This window comes from Poecilia reticulata, linkage group LG20 (genome assembly GCF_000633615.1).
Source record: "Poecilia reticulata strain Guanapo linkage group LG20, Guppy_female_1.0+MT, whole genome shotgun sequence".
NCBI lineage: Eukaryota > Metazoa > Chordata > Actinopteri > Cyprinodontiformes > Poeciliidae > Poecilia > Poecilia reticulata.
The window spans coordinates 21859950-21885424 of NC_024350.1; the positions used below are offsets into that span (position 1 = coordinate 21859950).

The 25475-nt window shown below is 38.7% G+C and overlaps 1 protein-coding gene across 5 annotated transcripts in view; it reads left to right on the forward strand.

Annotated features, from left to right (window-relative positions):
• Positions 1 to 25475, forward strand: part of asap1b (ArfGAP with SH3 domain, ankyrin repeat and PH domain 1b) — a 65590-nt gene that overhangs the window by 3146 nt on the left and 36969 nt on the right. For all 5 annotated transcript variants that reach the window (XM_008396644.2, XM_017301862.1, XM_008396645.2 and 2 more), the window contains exons 2-6: positions 18139 to 18211; positions 19881 to 20026; positions 23768 to 23842; positions 24225 to 24274; positions 24351 to 24480. In XM_008396644.2, the coding sequence (XP_008394866.1) occupies positions 18139 to 18211; positions 19881 to 20026; positions 23768 to 23842; positions 24225 to 24274; positions 24351 to 24480 (474 nt within the window). The remainder of the gene's footprint in view (positions 1 to 18138; positions 18212 to 19880; positions 20027 to 23767; positions 23843 to 24224; positions 24275 to 24350; positions 24481 to 25475) is intronic.

A 25475-nucleotide genomic window follows, 5' to 3' on the forward strand; every position in this document is an offset into this window, starting at 1 on the left:
ACGTTGGAAAGAAGAATGTAAATCTCTAGATGTGAGCAAGGTGATTCTGGAGGCTGGAATAAAAGCATGCCGCACTTTTTAGAATAATTGTTTTTTTTTGTAAAAACAAATCTGCTCTGCTTATTTGAGTTGGTCTGTCAGCTAAAATCCCCCACATGTACGTTTGTAGCATGCAGAGACGTGGAAAAGGTTGGGAGCCGGCGTCTAAACTCCTGATTCCAGTTTGCTTTATCATATTTTTAGAAAGTCTCCCCAGAACGCAGAGTCAGGGCTGTGTTTATCCTCAACATGGAGCCACACTCCGAGTCTGCTGACTTTTAACAAGGAGAAGGCTCGCATCATGAATCACCTCCCTGGCTCCGTGCCTCTGATCCGGGGAGGCTGCTGCTGCTGCAACGCAAACGAAAAACATCTGTCGGACAGGGCGGCCATGTGCGCGGCGCTTCAGTAGCCGCTCTGGAATTTCTGCAGGGATCACATGACGGAGAAGACTATTATGAAGAGGGAAAACAGAGCGCAGCATCCTCCTGGGAGTTTAAAACAAAGATGCGCCTGGAAAACATTCAGAACGGGGCGGGGGGAACACACCTCAACGAAACGTCGCGTTTGTTGAAATCCATGATGTTTACCTCACCTGTCTTCCTTTCCTCTCCTAGTCATTTCCTTGGTATGTTGACAAGGTAAATTATGCAACGGTACGGCGTGAATATTTAATCCTGAAACCTGAGAGGGAGATTTGACCCAGCAGGAGAGTTCTCATTCTCTCTGTGCTTCCACTGAGTCATCAGGAAGAAGAAAAAAACAAACAAACTGCTGCTGCATCATGTCGTCTCAACTCAGCTCTGACGATAAATTATTGAACAGTTCGCATTAACGACATGAAAACATTAATGTTTTGCCTTTAGAAACATCATCTCCGGTGTTTACACTCGGATCAGATCAGAAGTGAGGAAAACATGGGGCCGCCAGATGGAGAGATAAAGTTTTAAAAATAGCCACTCTTGCTTTGTCTGCCTTAAACAAAGGAGTTGAGATGTGTGTGTGTCTGCGTGCGTGTGTGTGTGAGTGTGAGTGTCACTGGGGGTATTATATGTGTGTGTTTGCTGTGTGGGTGGCAGACCGGAAGCTGGTGGATGTGTCTGGCTTTTATTTTTGCTGTCATCTTTGGTGCAAAGCAAATTGTCGTGGTGTTGTTCCCACGGAGCACATGGCAGAGAGAGAGGGAAGGTGTGTGTGTGTGTGTGCGTGCGTGTGTGTAGCTCGGATTATTCTGTGTGTGGATTTAGAGATGAATGTTTTGTTTGTCAGATTCTGGAGATAATTTCTGTTTTCATCAGCAGGTTTTTTGTGTTGCTTTACCCTTTAAATCAGAGGAAAACTCAGCAAATAGTTGACTAGTCATCTTTTGTCTATTCTCTTTCATAAGCGACTAATAAATGTAACATTTTAACTCCTTTGAGTCTTGAAAATCCTTATTTGAGATTAAATATATTCAGTTGATGTTTTTATGAGTGCTCTATCTATTGCTTTATATTGACCAATTTATTAATTTTATATAAAACCAGGAAGGGTGGATAATATTGACTTAGTTTTTTTTTATTTATTTATCTTGTGAAACTGATAAAAGTTTTTATTATTACTGTTTTAGGTAAATGCATGGCGATGTCTGTGTGTCACAGCAGTTATATTCCCACAAATACAAACACTGCTCTAGAAAAACATTCCCATTGGTATCAAGCTTCTTTAGGACAGTCAGTCACTTAAAGAAAGTGTGATTTGTATCATTAAACTGCAAACACTGACTGCATTTAATCATATAAAGTAGTAAAAATAACAACCCCAAAAATAATTCAAATTATTATCACAAGATATTTAAAAAAAAAAAAAGATAAATGATACTATAAATTCCCAGCCCTATGAATTAGCCTTTATTTCAATAAAAAAACAACAACTATAATTACAAGTTTGATGCAGGGTAACTACTGGGAAAGTAGGATTTTAATTTGATAAATATTATTAAAATATTTCCTATGCCCAGCTGTTTCTGAAAAATATTTGTTTACAAAATAAACAAGGTTTATTACAAAAAGCAAAAGCGAAATCCTATAGCCGCTAAAACGCTACTACATTTTTGTTTACATTTTGTGAAGAAGAAAGTTTCTCTCATGTCTTCTTCAGAGGTTTTTATGTCATTTACTTTAGGTGTTTGTGGTGCAGCGCCCCCACAGGTGAGGTGGTGAACTGGTTTTTCAAAGTGTTTGGTATGTTTGATACAGTGCAGTGTGAAAGTGAACAACACCAGCTGAAAATTTAACAAATGTTGCATCCAAGTCTACTGGACTATCAGGTTTTAAAAGACCCTAAAACAATCCACTAATGAACTCAAACGTCTAAAATTTCCTTCTGCTCTTTAAATAGAAATCAGGGGTAGAAAAGCATCTTATCTTATCAGATCGTGTCGACTTGGTTAACAGGAAAAGGACATGTCACTCTGAGGCTCTCCTGTTTTTGTCCATTTTGTTCTTCTTTTCCTCTGATTTGAGTTCATATCAACAGCTTGGACTTGTAATTCCCCCTGAGGGGTCACGTAGTGTGTGTCCCTGTACACCACAGATGGCACTTTGCGTCACTGGGTTTGCTTTTCTCCAAACCACAGAGAGCCACAGCGGCCATGCAAAGGGGGAAACCCTCAATGCGTTGGCGATCCTTAGAGCGTTCCTCCCTGTCCTGCGTCACTTGGACCGAACCAGGAAAAATGTTGACTCTTTTCACAGTCGCTCTATTCAAGCATGGCCGGAGCTGACATGAAGGGCAGGGCCTTTCAGATATTATTACTTTTACGTAACGGTCTTTTCGGACCGCACACTCTCCGCAGTGACACTGACTTTGATAGAAGAAGAAAATAAAAATGGCGGGCTATTTCAGCATGAGGAACAGGAGGACTCCAACTTTGCAGTACGGCAGGCCGTTTTAGCATAAAATTAATTTCACTATTCTTACGTTCCAGATGTCTTAGTATTAGCAAATTATGATTACACTTTGAGTAAATAAAATACGTATTTAAGAAATCTCTTATTACATTCTGACTAGTATAACTGATGTTAGATTACCATTAATTTGGACGGAAGCTTTAAGAATGTGAAAGTTTAGTTTCTCATGTTAGACCTTCATTCAAGGATTCGTGAACCAGAACAAACAAAACAGAGAAAAAAAGCTAAATTCTAAGCTAAATTTATAGCAAAATGCATCTTTGCTATAACACTGTTATTGTTTCTGTTCATAAAAGGAGAGGCATCTCCTCCCCACGCTTTAATGCACTTACTCATGAGGGATTAGGAAATGCCTTCCACGTTAAAGCGTTCTCTGGATTCACACATGGGTTGGGTAAAATAGACTCTAACTAAACAACAAGGCTCTGCTTGTTTACAGTAAAGCATCTGCAAGGGTGCCCAGAAGGAAATCTGCATCTGTCCTTCAGTTCAACGGGCAAACATTGAGCATTTATTGTAGAAGCTTCGGGTCGCCCGTCTGAAACCCAGCAGCACCTGAGGCCGTGTTCCCGATGACGCGCCGTCATGTGAGGCTTCAGCGCCAGCACATGTGACATCCAGGCCGCCGGCGGGGAGTCGGCTGCAACAATGGCGGCACAGATAACTAAAAACGGCTGCTTTCTTTTGTATTCGCTCCCCGCCGCATTCATTGTTCCTCATAATCAAGTCTGATTATTAAATATTGAGGACTATAACTCTTTTTATGTTGATTTTGATCATCACTTTGGTTAAACTAATTCTTCTAAAGCCAGTTTTTTTGGGGTTTTTTTATGTTTGCGTTTGTTTAACCTCTTAACTTCCACCAACTCCCCTCTCCACCAGGACAGAAAACAGTGAATTATTCAGGACTGGACGAGTTTTTATCATGTGCGGCTTTACATAACAAATTTGAGTGTGCGCTATTTAAGTCTTCCTGCTGCAACATTGCAGCTGAGGAGTGCAGCTGTGTCACAGTCAATTATTAATGAAGTTGTGGCTTTTTATTCATCGTCTGTCCCTGATGTCTCCAGACTCAGTGGGTCTCACACAGAAAAGAGGGACGTTTATGTCTCTTTGCAGAGACACTACCGGGTCACCTTGCTGCATGCAGGAAGACATTTCTTACTCACAAATTAACCTCCTACTTATTACAAGTGAAGTTTAAATTTATGCATAAAGATGTGTATAGATTTTATTTTAATATGTACATGCCTATTATTTGCATGTATTCTGTTTAAAATATATGGATATATATTAAAAATGTAGCTTAATTTCATAAGTCAAGCCGCGGTAGCATGGATTTAGATGCATTTGTCTAACAAAGATGAGCCTGACTTGCTTCACCAATCACAGTGTTAATTTTACATTTAATGGTAAAAGTTTTGTGTTCCAAAATATTCTGATTCAAATCCCAACTCAACAAAATTTTAATTAAAATTTTTTTTATGCTGCTACAGCAGTTTACGAAGACCAGTAGAGCCATAAATGTACAAGAATATGACAACAACCCAAAGCTAAAACTACACAGAAATGGTTTGAAAATAACAAATTGACAGTGTAATATGAGACGGATAATCTGTGAAAAGATCAATCTTGTCCACCTCCTCTTCGAGGTATTATTGCTATCTGAATTAATCTTTCGCTCCCAATCAAAAACAACCAATCAGAGCCAGGAGGAGGGTCATAGTGCTGTCAGTCTAGCTTGTGTACGTCCTGCTCAATGTGCTAATGGTGGAAAAATAACTTGCTGTTTCAGGAAAACTGTTTATGCATTTATGATGTTGTTATGGAGATGTGACATGTGATCATCCCAGTAATAAAGTAAAGCTCACAGAATAACAGGGTCTCCCTCAGAATCCCGGTGGTAGAGGCAGTAGGACAGTGATGTTTTTGAGTTAAAAATGTTTAGTTGACTGGAAATTTGAAAATATCATTAGACAATTGTGTGTTATTAGAAGACATTATTAATAATCCCTAAACACCTTTCAAAAAGGTAAACATAAATGTTTTTTTAAGATAAATAAACAATGTTAGCCTGGTGGGGACTCAAGTAAAGCCTGGGTAACTGAATAATATCCCACTGTAAAAAAGCATTCTTCTTTAAATTTCCCTTCTGGCTCTTTTATTAATTTGTTTTCAGTCTGACGCAGCAGGAGGTAAGGCTGCGTTGTGTTGCCTGTTTGCCAGCTTGTTTGCTGAAATCTGATAATAGATCTGCGGGCCACAGCTGCTGGCCTACCTTCCTCCCACAGCTGCACTGCGTATATCATCAAGGGCTATTAGCTGGCAGCGGATTAGCTGTGGACCAGGCCTTCCTCTGGCCTTCTGATCCTTCGCTCTTCCCTCAGATTTAGGTGTCAGTGTTCTCATCTGTCTGCAGACCTCAGGGTGTTGGGGTTATCGCTGTTGAATTCAAACCTTTTCCACCTAAAATATGGGCTGAGTTTTAGTCTATTTAAGGAAGCAAACTGTTTTAATTTATGTCTGTACATATATATTCTCCTGTGTGTATGTGTGTGGATCAGATTTTAACTTGTCGGTGATGGCACGAAGGTACATTTGGGACGTGATTGTTTTTATGCTGTTGTGGAAATCATGGCGCTACAATGGTTTTTTTTTTTTCATGAAAATATTTCTAGTTGCTGCAACAGATGTAATCTCTTGATATTTTTGTGTTACAACTTGGCTGAATCCTATTTCCCTGTGTTTACCCAGAGAATTTGATACTTACTTGGCCCTTTAATTTAAAGGGGTGAGCAGATATTTATACATTTTGTTTTCTTCTATAAAGGGACTTCAAGAAACTGTCACTGCATGTGCTGAGAAAGTATTTCCATCTTTACAGATGTCTTCTATCTTTTTTTTTTAACCAATTGTCAAACTATTAAACCATTTTTAATATCAGACAAACATGACCTGACTAAATATGAACAAAACTTTTCCAATGATAACCAGTCCCTCCAGAATGCTATGTTATTTATTTATTTCTTTAGATTGTTGCAACCTAACGTTATTATTTTTGTGGCAACTTTTAAAAAAAGTTGCAGTCAAAATTGTTAGATTGTTTAATCTTTGTTTATGCCACAACACAGTCTTACAAAAAGTTGAAACTGCTGCACATAACCTTCCTGAAACAGGAAGACACGGTTAGTATGTAAAGTGCAAATAACATTTTCAAATACATTTTTGAAATGGCAAGAACAATCTAATTTATTATGAGGGAAAACAATTAAAATCCAACCTTACCACGATTTCTCCAAATGCAGTTCTGGGTTTGTTTGGGACCTCAAGCTTGAGCTGTTGGTGGACCTTTGGTGTAATCTTCATATATCGATCACTTCTGACCTAAAGTAAATATCACAGCTATTTCAGAAAAATCAACTGATTGTGGCGTCCAATTAACCAAACTCGTTAAACTGCGTAAATGCAAGTCGGAGTTGATGATACAAGATTTTCTCAGCATGACGCGTTCAGGTGCAGCTGGTAAAAGTAGATTGTTGAAATATCAAAACAACACCAAAGTAATTTAACCATATTTTATTCTCAAACATGGGCACAGTCCATTGGAACGTTTTAAAACGTTAACTTTGACCATAACCGTATCTGTTTAGTAGTTTGCTTTGCTTGCTTAAGTTTTATTCATTGGACAAAAATCCTACCAAACCTCTAGTAAGTTCTTCACTTTCCACTTTTGCAAAACCTTTATAGCATTGTAAAATCTAAATGCTTTCTTTAGATCAGAGCATGACTGTCATTTAGCCGTCTGTTAGCCTACTTCCTGCTGGGGGGATCTTTGAGAGGACAAATACTATTGCTCTACAGGTGGTTTGGTTCTTGCACGCACCTCCGACTTCATTGTTTGAAAAATATACTTTATTTTTTGCAAAAATTACTGAAAATCTCTTACAACCTAGTTGAAAATAAAAGTTGAGTTAATTTGATGTTTCAAGTTGAAAAACATGGTCAGAAAAATTATTTTTACAAAAACTTCCCATCATTACACCGGACATTTGCCAAACACGCCGGACGTGTTCTTAATCGCTTAAATTAATGTTAGGGTCTGAAAGTTACCAAAGGAATCTAAACAATTCCAAATATAGAAATGAATTGCAGATTTTTGTTCTAGATTAACTTGAGTATGTTCCAACTGCCCAGAGAAAACTAAATTGATAAAAATTATCAATTTACAAAAATTCAACATAAATAGTCACAACAGGTTGTGACTTCTGGTTTTACGCCACATAGCACCCAAACTAAGTGAAACAAAAGGAAATAGTATTTAGTGTAATTCAAACTTAGTGCAACACAATGGTAATTTTATCTTTGCTATTTATTTTTAGCAACTGTCAACACACCTGTCAGACGAGGTAGCTATAACTAGCATTCAGTGGCGTGTCAAGAGATAGTGTTGTCGTAGGATGTGTCTAATAGGCCATCTCTGCCTGTTAAAGTATATTATTGAAGTCATTTACTGCTTGTTCAAAGAACTGCATGGCTGACATTTTCACAGCAGCTGTAAAGCTACAATCCGTGGCATGTTGGGAGGTCATAATGGAAGTGCCCTTTGAATAGTAGCTGGAGTTTGTGTTGGGCATTGCTGCGATTGTTTGTCCAGTTGCCGAAGCGTCCAAATGGTCCGTGGGAGTAGATACACCTGTGGTCTTAAAATGTCTTGAGTCACACAAATGAGTGTGAAATGTGAGACTCAGCTGCAGGGAAACTTCAAGGAATGCTGCTAAGTGCTTTACAGGATCTCTGACTCTGACCAGCGACTCATGTCTGTGCTGCTTGTTGCATCGGAAAAATTATTTACAGGCTTGGAAAATGTTGCTTCTATTAAGGGTGGTTGATCAAGGCGTTACATTCTTTGGCTTCAGGGGTTAAAGATTTATGACTACTTGAGGAGCTGAAAGGCTTTACAAACAGGCAATCAGCAAAATAAGATGGATTCTCTGACAGATATTTGTGATTGATTAGCAAAATGACTAGTTTGTTTTGGTTGTTATGCATTTCCCTTTTATTCCCTGTTGTGTTACTTATTAGGTATTAACGTTTGATTAGTTTAATATGAAATAGTGATTGGCGACACACAATGTTACATAATATTTCGCAGCATCAATAGCGATAACTATAAAAGAGACAATAAAAATACTAAGAGACTCAGTCTTTTGTCAATGTATCTGTTATTTTATCCACTCAAAGCCCCACAAATACCATCAATTCTGTGTTAAGGTAATCTAATGTTACCCATTAACAGGTAGGTTACTTTAGCACACCATGTTATTGGTTTTCCTTTGTAGCAAATAACGACACAAATAGTTTAATCAGGAAAAGAAACATTCCAAACCGTACTCTGTTTTTGAGGTTTGCAGATATTACGGCAGCTTGTCAGAATCAGAACAGTATTTTTATTTTTTACTTTTTATTTGAATGCACAATATATTTCTGAATTCAGATTCTGCTGCTTCAATAAAAGACTAATTTAATTCCTTTGTTTCCCGTAGCTCATTGTTTCAGGTAATCAAATAAATTTCAATATCAGACAAAGATAATCTCAATAAATACACAAAACCGTTTCCAACCGGTGATTTTATTCATGAAAGCTTTACAACCTATGTGACTCTGCTGTGGATCATTGCTCCGCTGCACAAACCAACAGTGGTTGACCTAAAGGTCACAAACTGGTGGGACATTCCAGTCAGGGTCTTCTGGTTGACAGCAGAATTCACATTTCCTCCAGTTATGGCAAATTACCCCAGTCCTGAAGCGCAGAAGTAGCTCCAAACCATCACATTACTGCCACCACCATTGGGTGCAGCCAACTACATGTTGGCTGCACCCAACCAGAGTGAAAAATACTTTAGCATTTTTTTCACTCTGGTTGTATTGGGTAGTGTCGGATTATAGCTCTGGTAGATGGTTTTTTGTGCATTTTATATTTTGTGTATTATTATTCAGGGTTTCCCCCAGTGTATTATAAGCCTGGTGGTGCCACCAGGCTTTACTTGTGCAACTACCAGGCTAAGCATTGGTTATTTATTTAAGTCTTTTTAAAATGCATTTTTTAAGATTTTTTAGTTGGTGTTCAGGTATTAATCTTCCAATATTTCAGTAATACATAATTATCAAGTGATATTTTCAAATTTCCTGTCAGCTTTAAACATTTTTAACTCAAAAACACATTCAGCCGCTGGATGAATGACTGCCCCAGCACCCAACCACCGGGCTTAGCAAGTTTTCTGGGGGAAACCTTGTTATTGTTTGTTTGTATGTCTGCTATTTTATTTTGGTGATTTTCTTGCCCATGGTCTGAAGATGAAAAATTCACTTTTTGGCTAACCCTGTTGCTTAATAAATGGCTTTGGAACCTTTCCAAACTGATAAATCTGATTGTTTAACAACAATGTGGGAGCTGGTATGAAGAACGGCACAGTTGGCTGCTCCATGACTAATTCAGGTCTATGATATGAGTTCAACAGCTCATATCATAAATTCGTATCAGTGTTGATAGGATTTTAATTTAGCTTGGGCGGATTGTCAAAAGCCTGAGTGAACAGGGGGAAAAAGAAGAGAAAATTTAATAAATGTTAACTGTTTTGAAGTCCATTTATTTGGATGATAGAAGCACATTTTTGAAGGATTATGCCCAACATTCTTGAGTTATTTCATTTAATGACAGATTAACTCTGCAGGTCCTCCTGAAGATTTTGCTATCTTTAACAATTTAAGATCCCTACGTAATGTTTGCTGTTTGGAAGCTAAGTGCTGGATAGCAGTCTCAGAAACATGAAGAATTTCACAATTTGCCCTTGAGAATATCGTTTTTTTGTTGTTTTTTTTACTAAGAGCAAGCTTGATAAAGCTGACTTTTACACTTGGTTAGTCCAAAATGATTTCCAACTCAACATGTGGAAAGAGGACTGGTCTTTATGTTGTTTGTTTTGTTGGCGTGTGTGTGTGTGTTGTTGTTGTTTTAATTGGGGGTATATCTATGCATATGTACATGAGTGGGCATGTTACTGTATTAGTTGCGGGAGCTGTTGCGTTCGCACAAATTGTAAATGTTATTAAAAGAGGACCTTTGTGGGTATTTCTTAGAGTCGCCAGCTTTCGGTTGTTCTTTTTGTCATTTCTAATGCCAGCTGATAAGGTCAGGCAATAATTTAACGTCTCATTAGAAATGACTTCCTCACAGTGCAAACAGAGGTTTCCTGCTTCTGTGATGCTCGGTGTGTAAAACGCAGCAGTGTGTGGGTGTGAAAACATGCACATCGGTCTGAAGGAGCGGTGCGATAGCTGGGAGCTCTGGTAGCAGAGGGGAGACTAGCACTGCTGCATGCACAGCTTGGCTTTCCACTGACTGACCACACGCATGCGTGTTGGGTCCTGCGCAGCGTCTCTCGAGACGTGCAGCATCTTTGCAGCTCAGGAAGTTATCCACAGTGCAGAGGAAAACTCACGGCTGAGCACCTTAGCTTGGTGTAAGAGAGCGAAGCAGGATGCAAACAGCAGGATCGATAGAAGTAGATAATGGAGATACCGCTGTGTGATATTTCCCTCTAGTACTTTACAAAATTTCCACATTTTGTGACATTACAGCCACAAACCTTAATGTTTTTCATCAGGATTTCATGTAGATGGATGAACAAATTATGCATTATTGTGAAAAGAAAGAACAAATGATGCATTGTTTTAATTTCTGAAGAGGTTGCTGTGCATTTGAGTTCATATCCTCTTCCTCAGTACTATTTTGAACTACTTTTCAGCACAGCGGGTTTGTCTATACCGGCTTTGCACATTTAGAGATTAAAAAGTTTCCCCGTTCTTTGTTACAAAATAGCCCAAACTCAGTCAGGTTTTATGGGATTGTGATTATGAAGTTTCAAATCCTGATGGAGTTTTTCACTTAGCATGTATTCACACCAGGAAAGTGTTTTGGTCTGGACCAAAATCAGCTATTATTTTTTACGTTTAGTGCGGTTCATCTTCACGTTGTTCTTTTTGCTATATCTTATAAACAAAGCCATGCAAAGTTTTGTCAAACATGACAACGTTTTAACATTTTTTTCACTGAACTTTCTGAACACGACTGCATTCTTGTGCGTCTTCCAAGCAGTTGGGTTTTGTATGTGTTTCCTTGTTGTTCCAGGTACATGTTGAATTGTTTGTAGCATCCATACTTGTTTGTAGCATTATCATCACTGAAAGGCTCATTTTTACCATGATGAAACTGTGGTCCGTTAAAGGTGGAAAAGACTTTGAGCCATTGTGGCTCTGGCTGTAAGTTTTGGGTCATCGTCCACCCCAGTGTGAATGGTTTCAGTGCCTCTTACTGGTTTTCCTCAGTGATTTCCCTGTATTTAGCTGCATTAATCGCCATGTTTTTCATTGGGGATGGCGTTAAAGGTGATGTCTGCACTATCGGTTCATGGTAGCTTGAATAAAGCAGTGATCAAATCTTCCCAAGACGTTGTGGTGCACAAAACATACAAAATTATATCACTGTTGTCAAATTATTGTTAATTAAAAACAGAATCAACTTATTTGTTGATAAAAGACTGCTGTAGTCGATTAACAAACCAACTGGGAAGAGGAAATTCAGAAATGTGGTTGTGGTTTGGGCTTCGTTGTCTGACATTTTAGTAAATGTGTGTGTTCGCCACATGAAAATGGAGCTTTGACCACAGGGAGGCAACACAATGTTGACTTTTCTCTCTCTGTAATAACAATCATTGCATTATGAATTATATGTAGTTCAAAAATGATATAAATTATAAGATTATTAAGAATACTTTCATTTGTTTTGTAATATGATAAAAGATTAGAAAGGTATGTAACCTGATTCAAGTATTTAAGACTGGAAAAAATGTGGAAAATATTTGTTTGAACTTTTAATTTAATGTCCTCTGACCAAAAAAAATCCATCCGAAACTATTTTGTCATTACAAACTGAACCTGACTGTGTTTTGCTAACAAAGAAGGTTTGAAGTAGAACATATGTCATTTGCATTTATGTTTGTTTTTGCAATATGTCTTAAATTTCCATTTGGAATCAACATTATATAAATATTTGCTATATATATATTTGCAAATTTAAAATTTAAAGGTGACTTGTTACGTATTCCTTGGTCAGGTCAGGAGAGGCCTATGGGCTATGAAAAACATGTTTGTTGCATTTTTTTTTTTGCACAAAATCATTATCGTTACATGATAAGATTTTAATCTTGTCGGTTCTGCCTGTTTTGAGCTCCTTTCAGAATGAGCTGTTTTAGGCGTCCTGTCACCTTAAATCCGAATAAGCTGCTGCTGGACACGCCATCCCCAACTCAACGTTTACACTCGCACTTGAAAACGGCTGAAAACAGATGTTCAATTATACATCCGTACATCTTTGAAAAGCATTAGTAGAGCCTCCTGCATAACCAACAAAAGTGAAGTAAGTAGTTTCTGGAGGGTGAAACTACTTACTGCAGTTACCTAGCAACCCAAACTGTGCTGGAGTTCAGTTTGAGTTGCTAGGTAACCCAGCAGGGTTCGGCAGGGGTTGCTAGGTAACTGCACAGTGCCTGTTGAACAATCAGGAGCTTTTTGAAATGTCTTTCCTGACACCAAAAAATATTAACATGCCAAAAAACAGCTGGGTGTTTTTGTGTTGTTGTTTTTAGAAACATTTGAGACCCAAAAACTGGAGAACGAAAATGTGCAAAATGTGAATTTTTCATAATAAGTCCCGTATAAATTATTACCTCTGTGGAAATGTAGTCATCTGTATTTTATTCTCTGGACTATTAAGTGTGGAAATGTCTGAAAGTTTGGCATGAAGAAAGCACATAAACCCTGATGATGGATTCAGCTGTTGAAGATTTTACGAGACGTAATTTGTTGCCGTTTATTCAGAGTGATAGGTTTGATCTATTGGCTGTTGTTGGAGATTGGCAGGTTTTTTTTTTTAGATGTTGTGGAAAAAGATCGAGCCCAGCTTTATCCCGCTTGTCTGAGACACTACATCAGTCATGTGGTCCGGTGGATACAGCTCCTAACCAAACCCTAAACCACCAGCAGTCGATACTTCATTCCCTCTGTGTGAGGAATACACCATCAGATCTCGGCTTCTTTTTTGGAAAAATTACGCCTCCTCTCACTTTTTCCTCCAACCTTCACTTGCAGATCAGTCTGGCCCAGAGAAAAGGGATGTGCATTTGTTTCCTGCCAATGAAAACGGCTCCCCGCCCTTCCTGCTTGAGTCATGCCACATAGACACCATCGACAGACAGTCAAAGTGACTTGGCAAACAAACAAACTCTGTCCTCATACAGTGTTTTCCCATCATTGTAAGATGTCATAATCAGACTTAGGTTTACTGCTGGGAACATGGAAACAAGCCAGTTTGTTTTTGTTATTTAGAGGATCTCAATACGAAAGAAAATGAAAAGAAAGCATTTTTTAAAAGTGTTCCCTTTGACCTCTGGTATAAAAATGTCCCTGCAGTCATTTCCTTTTCTGTGGAAGTCCTTTGATGACTGTACGCCTTCCTGTTTTTTCCTTCTCGGAAGTTGTTTGCATTTGTGTAATTCGGGGATCTTTGAGTCCATTCTGCTGATTTGTGAGAGTAAAATCTGCCACGTTGGTACATGTGGGTTCCAGAGAGCTGCTGACAAACAGCAGAGCTCACCGCTCGGTCAGGGCGACTTCCTGCGGCCTCCGGGGTAAAGAATGCTGGACTGACACGCGAGGCGGTCCACCAAAGCGATGACGAATGTCGTCGAGGAGAGGCGGGAGTCAAGAGTGTGATGTTTTTGTTCCTCGGTTGTCAGCAGAGTGCAGCTGGTGTCGGTGGACGGAGCTCCGCTGATCCGGAACAGGACAGTGACGAGCCTGGATGCTTCCTGCTTCCCGTCAGAAAGGACGGCTGCAGGGGAAGCGGCAGGGCTGCTGCGGGAGGATAAGACCTGGGGCAGGAAGCATAAAATGGAGAAAAACCTCCAGTCACTTGAGCCCCTCTGAAGCTTTGACCTACAGAGCATGACTGGCAGTCTTCAGGATCCAGGAAGTTGGATCCATTAACCTCAGTGGTTGCTTTGGTCACTCTGTGGGTCTAGGCTTGGGTTATTTTTATTTAATGTTATATTATCTGACCCTCATTCAATGAATCACACAAGACAAGTTCATTAAATAGTTCCGTTGTTGATTATTAATAATTTTGGATTCTATTTTTCACAAAAAAGTAATTTCCCGTCTACAGATTTCTCCTGTTGTTGTTTTTTTTTGTCTCACTTAAAGGGCCAGTATTATGTAAAATCAACTTTTATGAGCTTTACGTAATGTTATGCTGTTATTTCCTCATCAGAAACATCCCTGATTCTTTCATGCATGTTTGAGAAATCCTTTAATCTCCATGGCAACCATTCAGCTGTGAAAAATGCCTGGGTGGACCTAGCCTCGCTTTTGAGACCCAGCTCCTCCTTACAGATGCAGTTTCCAAACTTCTGCCTTACAGAACCGCCATCCAGCTCCTTCAGACTAGCCAGCAGCAATTAGCAAACACCTGGTGGAACTGCACATCAGCTCATTATACGAGCTACTTCTCAATGCAACGCTACTAAAAAATGTTGTTAAAGGGTTAAAAGAGAAGTAATGTAGTGATGACATCCTGAAGGCAGCGTTTCAAAAAGAGCTGGAGTGTTTAAAGAGGCAGAGACCCAATTTCAAGACATTAAATTACAAAGTCACTTTTCTTTAAAGCCATATGTATATACAGCAATTTTATAACAACTGAAGGTAACAGTTACTTGAGAATGTGGCTGGACAGTATATAATACTGCCTCTTTAAATACTTCGGTAATCAAATTTATTTTAAGATGAAAGAAGTTGACCTGAGTAAATACAAAACACTTATTGAGAGAATTTGATCCATTAATGAAAAGAAAGCAACCCTAAAACCTAATTAGACGTCTAATCTAATCCTAATCCTAAACTGTGAATTAACGGTGACCCTGAGGAAGCACGGTTTGCTCGTGGATGTGTCAGCTGTTGAGGGTGTGGCGGTTGCTGCAGCACATACCCAACATGACGACAAACCGCATTTAGATGGAGCCTGCCTCAGATGACTGCTGCTCTATGCATTTGTTGTCCTAAGCAAGGATATTTGCGCTGCCTACAGTACATATTAACAATACCTTGAAAAGTATTCATACCTCTTGTAGTTGTTCTTGATAAATTATATTTTTGTCTTTTTAATGGTGTTTCTTTAGTCAATTGGGCTTATGTTGAGACAGATTCAAGCCTTTCACTTTTGTCTCCTGATTAATTGGTTATCTTGCATGTGTATTTTTTTAAGTTTTGAAGGCATCTGTAAGGGATTTTTGGTACAAACAGCTCTGCCTCAGAAGAATAAAAATTAGCAAATAGCTGCTGGACGATTGCCACCCACTTTAAATATTTCAGTAATCTAAACATATTTGACCAATTTCTTCTTCTAGTTTGGTCCTGATAACTATTCTCCATTCAGTACATGGCAATCATTGGCCCAGGTACCAAACTTTGTGAACTAACATTCAGTGAGTTAATGATTCTTGCGGTACCCCACTAAGTGATTTAAAGGTGAACGAACTGTTCACTCATCCTAAGTGCTGTTCTTGTTGGTTCATATTCAGATGGAGGCAGGTCAGACTGTAAAACCTCTAACAGTTTGGGGAAAAGTCTCATGAAAGCATTTTAATATGCAAGTCAAGCAGCTTTGTTTTTTTTAAAATCCTCTTTGGGGACAAAGCATTTTGTATTTTAATTGCAAAGATGTCTGAAGGTTTTAATGAAATCGGATGCAAAAAACGTAATGAAGCTTGCTTTTTAATGAAGGTCTGAAATAATAATGGAAATGGCAACCATTATGGGGAGCCCAGTGGACTCATCTGTTGTTTCATTGGATTTTTTAGCATATCTAAAATATTCAAAAGAAAATACAGCTTGGGAAGCTGGAATACCTCGTTTGCAAAGCAGCCAGTCCAGGACTCATTTATTTTCCTTAAATAAGGAAGACTGTAGATGTTTCTGCAGTATTTCTGAGACTGTTTCTATTGTACTTACTAATGAATATTAAAGCATTCATTGGTGTGTCTGCCGCTAACGAGAGAAATAGCTAATCCTGCTAAATCTGACGCTACTCCATTAATTTTTACATTTTGTGCAGAAGGAAGTTGCGCCAATGTTTTCTTCAGAGGTTTTCATGTCGTTTCATGCAGTAGTTCTTGGTTCAGCGCCACCACAGGCGAGGAGGGGAACAGGTTTTTCAAAGAGTTTGGTTCGTTTGACAGTGTGAAAGTGAACCGCAGCATCTAAAAATGCAACAAATGTTGCAATTTTGATCCCCGATCAAACCGACTCTACCAGACTATGTGAAAATACCCTTAAAATGAACCGTAGGATTCTGATTGTTTAATCTCTACATGTATGATTATTTATTCACATATGTTCAGGTATATTTGGGTCTAAGACACGGATCATGTAGCCATGTAACAGGTCTAATGGAGGATTTATGTGGCATCAAACTCCGTTTCCATTTGCCGCGGGATCAAAGGGCTCGGCCCTGGCAGAAAGAGCCCTGCGGCGGTGAACTACTGCTGCCATAATTGGAGAAGAGCTGTGTAAAACTGTCCAAGGAAGGCCAAGGGCGACTTAATTACGTTGTTAAATTTAATTAGGGCATTGTTGTGTGCCTCTCTCGGTGTGTGTGTGTGTTCTCCACAGCTTGACCTTGCAGTAAAGGTCCTTCTGCATGTGTTTATCATCATTTTGGTTTCATTCCCTGTTGTTCGAATTAGTGGATATTTGCACTGTTAGAATAAATAATTCCACAAAACCAACATTACACACTCGCATTTTTAATCCTTGAGCAGAAGCAGGTAACGGAGACATTTGTTGCTGTTGAATAACAAGCCACCCAATTATCTCAGCTGCAGTGAGAGAGCAGATTAATAGACACCATGCAGAATCATGGCGTCCAGTCTGACAGGGGATCTGCTTGCTGCCTTTACAGGTGATTAATCTTGGAGTTAGATGCCTGCCAACAGCATTGTTGTCAGTTTTTTCCAGATCAGAAACACAGCTGCTTAATAACTTACAACCATTTAACACCCCTTTAAAGATTCTTAACAATTTTAATCCTGTTTAAAGATGCGTTTAAGAAGCCATAAAATTTTAATCAGAAAAAGGAGGCTCGCTTGCTTGGTTTATTTAAAATATAGCATACTATTTCCTAAATATTTATGGTCAGAAACAAGTAATTCTTTCTTGAATGACTTTACTGTATTTAGCCAAGTTAATAAATGGGCTCAATGTCTTTATTTGGTCCATTTTAAGACATAAAATACTTATATCACAATGTCATACTCTTCAGAAACAGAAAAATACTCGACAATCAGAACGACAGATGAGGATGCAGCACCTAAATAAACAAGGGTGTTTTTTTTGAGAGCCTTTCAGGGAAATGAAAAATGGATCTGAGTAAAAGTTACAAATAAGAGGAGCAGCTGGAACTGAAAAAAGACTGAATATTTTGATCAAATCCTTTAGTCCAGCTTATATTTATCTTGACTTAAGATTTGAACTTGTTACAGTGTCAATCAAGGTTCAGGATTTCTGATGGGAACAAGTGAGTTGTAAGATCCAAGTTTTATTTTTTCGGACTTGAGTAACAGCCATATTGCTTGCTTTTTGCACCCGGAGGACATTTTCCCCATGAATGCAGCAGCATTATGGGGGACTGATGGGTTCCTCAGCTCAGGGGTCACATTTATACCATTTGTTGTATTTTTGTGAACAACAAGATCAATGTCTGTTTGCTTTCAATTTTATTACCAGCTAAAACAGCAAAGATATAAACACTACTAATTTGAGGCGATAAAACTCCTGATTTGTTTTGCCAATTCAACAGCACAAAGCTGCTCCATTACTCACTTGGCCTTTCTGTCTTAATAGCTCCAAATTGTTAAGCAAATATTTGGTTTGTTATCGGGAAAATATCTGCTGCCTTTCGATTTGACTGTGCTGTGTTTTCCTAAAGCATGAAACCACCCTGAGATGTTTAAAATCTTTTTTTTTTTTCTTCTTCCAGGCGCTGGATCAGGATCGAACTTCTCTGCAAAAGGTGAAGAAATCAGTGAAGGCAATCTACAATTCAGGTCAAGGTGAGACATCTTTGTCTCCTATCATGTCTGGGTTCTTTTATTCACTTCCTTCATGTATTTTCTTCTTGCAGGCATGAAAATCCCTGTTTGTACTTGGAAAGCCGCCTTTTGTAGGACAGATGGCGTATTGTGTGTTTTTCTTGCCCAGACTGTCCCAGAAATCAACACCTGAGTTTTTCTCAGTGCTGTGTCACGAATCTGCTGTTGTTTTCCACTGAATGTCATTGAAAGCAGCTTTCCACCCTATAATTTGACAGCTTTGGATGTTTGTTTGCTCTCCAAAGAAAGGAGTAACTTTACCCTTTGGTCACTTTAAACCTTTCAGATGAAAAGTGGAAAAAACACTGGAAAAAACTGGTTGTTCAAAAGGTTCTCGAACTGTAATTCATAACATTATTGTCCTCCAAACAAGATTGACTATAGAACATTTGAAGTTAGGGGTTTGAATAAATGTAGTTGTATGTAATTTATGTAAAACGTTAGTCCTGTTTGCTTGGATTTTAGTTTGTAAGCAGCCGTTCTCTACTGGGAACTTAACGATGAATACAGATGGATTCTGCTGGTTCGCCAGGAGAACCACACATCTTCTCATTCTGACATGAAATGTATAAAAAGATGGCTTCTTGAGAAAAACACTGGTCCAATGAGTATTCCTGCTATTATAACACAGACTCCCTTTTTTATTCCAGGTGTGTCTGCTGCTCTGATGAAATATGCAGGCAGATCTGATGGTACAAAAATAACAACAATTTCTGAAATTATTTAAAATTGATTGGTTTATTTTCTTAATTCGACATAAATCTGACTTTGTTTTTGATTATTGCTTCAATTGAATATTTCAAAGAATTAAACTAAACTTGCCTGGACAAAAGAATGACACGCTTAGTTTAATATTTAATAGCACTAATCATTGGAAACGAGATCTTTCCATGGATGTTTGGGTCCTTATCCAGAACAAGACCAAGCCACATCCGTGTTTCACTCAAGTGAAACACGGATGTGGATTGTTGTTATTGGATTGTTTTCTTTCAAAGCCGTTTTTTTCAGCATGAAGCTGATTTGACTGATCATAGCAGCTTCAGTTTGTCTCATCAGTCCAGGCGAGATTCTTCCTGAAACCTCTGGCCTCGTCTGCAGACATTTTTGAATTTTTGTGTTTATCTTTCAATGGTGAAGCCTTAATAAAATGTCTTCAGTTCCATATTAGACCTTTAGAAATTCTTAAAAAGGTAAAGAAATATATATAAAAATCAGATTTAATTTAATCTGAAATGTGTATGTGTGTTATTTCCTTCATTTGTTCCTTTATTGTAGCTCTGGTTGATGGACTTGCATGTTTTTTTATGCTGTAACAAAACTACAAGTCCCAAACATTCACTGTCTCTAAATTCTCCAGAAAAAGCAGCGTTTTCTCTTTAAGTTGCTTCGATAGGGGATTTGTTGCGTTTTCTACCTTATATTATTAAGCTAACTAATTTGTGAAAGTTTTAAACTTAAGTCACGAGTGTTTTAAAAAGGGTTTCATTTGTTAACATTTTCAGAAATCCCGACGGTTCCATGAATTTTACACTTTTTAATGATATTCAGAGCTCTGGGCTTCCGGTCTTGACCTTTTATGATAATTTATGACCCCTGTTTAACCTCTTCTTTGATGTTTTTTCAAACACAGATCATGTTCAGAATGAAGAAAACTACGCCCATGCTCTGGATAAGTTTGGTAGCAACTTCATCAGCAGGGACAACCCTGACCTGGGGACAGCTTTTGTCAAGTTCTCCTCTCTCACCAAGGAGCTGTCGACCCTGCTGAAGAACCTGGTGAGTCCGGCTGCTCGACATCCCAGTAAAGCCAATGATTTACAGTCAGAGAGCCAGATTTTTCCAAATGTTGTTATGCAGCTTGTTTTTCCTGTCTGACCCTACATAGGTTGGTTAGGATTTAGATTAGGTCCCATTGGTTGTCAAGGGTCACTGGTGGGTTAAATATGGGTTTGTACACCAAACTGAGACATTCTCATCATTCTTTAAACGTATCAAAGCTGTACAAAAGTCTCCTTCAAGCTGAAATAGCTGACTGCCCTACATATGCATGAACTTTTCTTATCTTTAAAAGCAGTCTTGTTTTTTTGTAAAGTTTTTCTGTGCCTTATCTAAATGTTTTGGACTGAATGACTACTCAGAAAAAACATCTTGACAAAGGACACATGTAATTGGGATCTTTAGATATTTTGTTATATGAACTGGATATGGAGTTGGACTGACAGCGTTGTGACAGATTTCACATCTCTGATTCTCTTAAAACTTTAACCTGCTGATGACTTCATTGAACGGTTTCCTAACTGACTGTCCTCATTTGATGGTACTAATGTGAGCTCATTTTAGTGAAAGTTATCAACTGCTGCTTCTTTAAATTTAGCCTTCTCCATGTTTCCTCGCTCTTTCTACTTTCCACTAAGTGCTACGTCAGGTTGCGTCTCCGAAAACAAAACAAGACGATAGATATCAGTGTGGATCTGATCTATGGCAAGCCATTTAAAAAAATCTGCTTCACCACGTTTACGTTCCAGACATCTGAAATGGGCTTATGACTTATTTAACATTCACTTAAATAAGCTCTGAGCGATTTATGAAAAGTTAGTTTACAAATATCTTCAGTATAGAAATAAACAAAATTAATTCTTCCCTACACTTTGGAGCTCTTAGTTCACTTCCTGTTGCATTATTTCTAACTATCTTAAATTTGTCTCATTTGTAGACATCTGGAATGTATTTCCAGTCAGATTAAACTGATTTTATGCTAAAAAGGCCTGCCATACATGCGATCAGCCCACCGGGAATTGTCCCAGTCTGCCCTATGAACCAGTCCAGGCCTGGATACTGTGAATCTGGTTTTCTTCTTTTGTTCCCTAGTTGTCAACATTCCTTCTTTGTAAGCACACATTGAGCAATATTCAGAGATGGACAGGTAAACAAATATCTAGAAAGGAATTGACTGGAAGAAGCATCAAAACTATAAACCCAGTCAGACCTTCAGAAATCCTGGAAAATTATTAATCCAGGCCACTGTGGAAGTGTATTCTTAAAAAAAAAAAAAAAAAAAAAGCACAGTTGAAAACTTTTGTGCCCCCAGATGGCTTCTTATCTCCGTGCCATGGATTTCCCGCAGTTCCTGTTAAGTAACGCGTCCTGTTTAAACCCTCTGAGTGATTCCTGCTGGAAGAAGAGCCAGATCCCGGTCTTCCCTTCCCTTCCCTTCCCTTCCCGTGTGGCTGCCAGTGAGATTAGACAACATAAATACTCTTGGCAGCAGCAGGAACAGCTGAGTGGGTTGTGTGTCCGTGCATACACAAATCAAACAACCCTGTCTGTGCAACCAGCATATTGTGGAAAAGTGACCTGATCTCTCTCAGTCGCCCTCTCAGTTTGACTCTTGTTATCTGCAGCAGTGTATCGAGTTTTCAGACTTCGATAGCTGCACCCTGAGGGCAGCTGGTACGACAAATGAGTATCGACGGCTGAGAGCGTGTGTCCTGGATGTGTCCCCGGGATTTTACTAACTGATTTAACCCGTTTTAATGCGTCTTCTCTCCAAGAATTGCGTGTTTGGAAGCAAAAAGCGTTTGTGACAGTTTACAAAAGGAGCTGGAAGAGCTCGTCAGCAGCCGGTCTGTGAAGGATTGATTTAGATGTTGGCCATATGCAAGACAGGCACTTAAGAAGCACATTAGTGCCCATTAGGCCTTGTTTACTTCCTTTAGTATCAATGTGGACTTGGCTAACAACAGGGACTTAAATGCTTAGTAGCCTTGTAAATGACCTTGCTGATCCTCATAGCTGGAACTGCTGAGCCAAGCTGTGGCAACAGGACGAATCAAGCCTTTCTAGTCCTTCCAGAGACCTAGTGTAAGCATGTCAAAAACTGAAGAGATTTGGAAGAATCGCTGATGCAAACAAATCCCATATTTTGCATGCTTTAGAATCTTTCTAGTCTTTCCTTCAGTTTAATTCAGGGTCATTGTTGAATATCTGCTGTATGTCTTGCAATAAATAATTTTTGCAGAAACACACTTGGCCATCTCTGCTCAAATCTGCATCCTCAAATAAAAAGAACAGCCTGTATTTATTTACAGAAAGGACAGTGGTGCACACCACCAACTAAAAAGTTAACTTTGCTAACAGTAGCGCACTAAACCAACACGATATTCAGTGGAGGCTAATCCCAAAGTGCTAACTTCACTTAATATTTATTATATTCGCCCTGGAGAGACTACAACCGTTGAGCACCAATTAAATTTCAACATTATAATTTACATTTTCTACAATGTCTTTGTTTATGCTTTGCTCTCTACTGTAAGTGTTTTGTTTCTGTATATTTAAATAGTTATTGGGGGAAAAAAGGAGGGAAAGAAAATGGATAGAACTTCAAAATAAGAGCGTGAATATAAATGTCTAACTACTTGACAAATTCTTAACAGTCAATAAACAAAACTTCAATACATATGTCGAGAATTTTCTCAAAATAAAAATTTTGATACAAAATTGTTGAATAAATAGACGTATAAGCTGAACAACAAATATACTTATTGTTTTTAATTTGTTATTTAAGTTATTCAGCCATCATATTGGTGCAAAGTGCTAATATACCTATCCATATTTCAAGTGTTTCAGTGTTTCATTCGTGTTACTTCTTTAAAATATTAGCATTATCCTTGGGGGTGTCTGTATTTGCTGCAACATGTTTAGCATTAAGATGCTATTTTAGGTAACAGCTAACTTCTTTTAGCACAATTTTCACACAATAATGGTCTTTTCCAGCATCCCATCAGTTCATTTTTGGGAGCAAAAATTAATCTAAAGCCAAGAGAAGCAGCTTTGTTGTCCTTTGCTGTTGTTTGCGGATTTTGCTTGTGCGTCAGATTTACAGCTGTACCAGAAACACGCGAATACAAAGGTTCCATTCAGAGTAATTGTGTGGAAATTTTTATCACGTTAAAATCCCTTCCCCAATTCTTACCAGAATAAATAAATAGAGCTTGATGTCCAAGTCTTTTTATCCTTAATTATGTAAAATGTATCTGAAGTCTGTCTGCATGTTGCCACCTCACAGCTGAAACGGTCATGAACCTTCACTCAGCCCAGCAAATGACTAGTTTCTTATGTTTGTGTGTGTGGGTGGGCTGAATCATCCATCTGGCGTCTTTGGCAATTTTTGACTCATTTTCGTTTAGTTTTGTTTTGTAGCTCGTTGTTTTTTAACTTCTCTGCTGAGCTCTCCAGTTAAGAAGAGTAAACGTTTCACACAGCCTCGTCCGTCGACTGAAGATTAGTCTGTCAACAAGTGAAAAGTTCCTACACTTTTTTAAGCATTGCATCTTCATTTTGATGTATCTGTGGTGCAAATTAAATTACTGTGCTTAATCATTCATCGCATCCTGGCAAATCAATCTGTTTATTAGATTGAGTCATTTTTGTTTTTTTGTCTTCCAGGGAATCTATCAAACATTTTCTTCTGACAGTGTTGTGACACATTAACTATGTTTTTCTTGCTTTGTTTAACAGCTACAGAGCCTCAGCCACAATGTGATCTTCACCCTGGACTCGCTGCTCAAGGGGGATTTGAAAGGCGTGAAAGGGGTAAGATTTACCATCACTTTGTTTAGTCTTCCCAACTCCGTCCTACTGGACTCTTGTGGGAGTCAGCAAGTCTCTATCCATCTCCAAACCCCCCCGTGCCTGCGATTAAGAGCGTTAGGGGCGAGTAAGGCGAGGAATTCTCCTTTGAAATTGTAAATCTGGCAGACATAAACACTGCCTTTGTGTGGTGCATGAGGAGAGTAACTGGGTCATGAACTCCTCGTGTTGGGGGCTCAAGAAGGGGCTTGGTCCTGACTGGACATTCACGGCGTGAATCACGAGCCGATTGCTGGGCCTCGAGTGGTTTCCCAACTCCACAAATATCTCTGTCCTCAAACTGACCTCTTCCGACTTGACTGGATCTTCTCCTTTGTCTCTGCAGGACTTAAAGAAGCCTTTTGACAAAGCGTGGAAGGACTACGAGGCTAAGTTGTAAGTAGACTATGGTAAACCGTAGCAGACATCTCGTTAGTACCGGTTGGAAACACCCGATTCTGTTTCCCTGCAGTACAAAGATAGAGAAGGAGAAGCGGGAGCACGCCAAGCAGCACGGGATGATCCGCACCGAAATCACCGGGGCCGAGATCGCAGAGGAGATGGAGAAGGAGCGACGCTTGTTCCAGCTGCAGATGTGCGAGGTGAGTAGTTTGACACTCTTCTTTGAAGCTGAGTAGGGAGAAAGGGAGGAAAGATGTAAACTTGCATTTCCTCGATATCAATCAATCAATCAATCAATCAATCAATCAATCAATCAATCAATCAATCGAGTTTACATTTCAGCACCAAGGCAGTTAAAAACGTAAGAAGAAGTCATAAAAACAACATAAAGTCATCATTTGAGAAACCATTGACATTTTGATCAAGATCATCAATACACATCAAATATGTCATTCAATTTTCCATTTATTATGGTTCAAAAATAACTCTAAACTGGTGGTGTTTTAGCCTTGACTTAAAAGAAATTCAGTGTTTAGGCTGTTTTGCAGTTTTCTGTAAGTTTGTTCCAGATTTGTGGTGCACAGAAACTGAATGCTGGTAAAGTAGCTACGTTGCTGTTGCTCAGTTTTAGACAGGTGAAACAAATATTCCAATGGTTTCTGTTGCTTATTGAGATTCTCTTTTATGATTTGTATGTGGGGATTCCAGATGTAGAAATAAACATAAGGTTTGGCAGATATTCGTCCCGTTATATTAGTAGAACCAGATGGTGTTTATGAGCAGCAGGTGTGTTGAGCTTTGTTTCCAGTCCCTTTGAACCAGGAAACGGAAGTCAGCAAAACACCAGACATGACACAAACACTTAGAGACTGTCTGAAACAAGCAGGGGTTTGTCCTAAACATTTTTATCCTTTTAAGTCAGAACTCTCTTTCATTTTAATTTCACTTTTAAAGAATAAAGTCAAATGCTCACCATTAATTTGTCACAGATGTTTCTACAGGCTGCATGCTGATTCATAGCAAAATCCCTCAAGATGTCTTAATGCTAGATGTAAGCCTAATAGGTTGTGGTGCAACACTTGCTCTTGTGATGAGTGAATTTTTACATGTATAACTCAGAGGAAAGATAATGAATGAATGAATGAATGAATGAATGAATGAATGAATGAATGGAAGGACAAAGATAATGTTTACC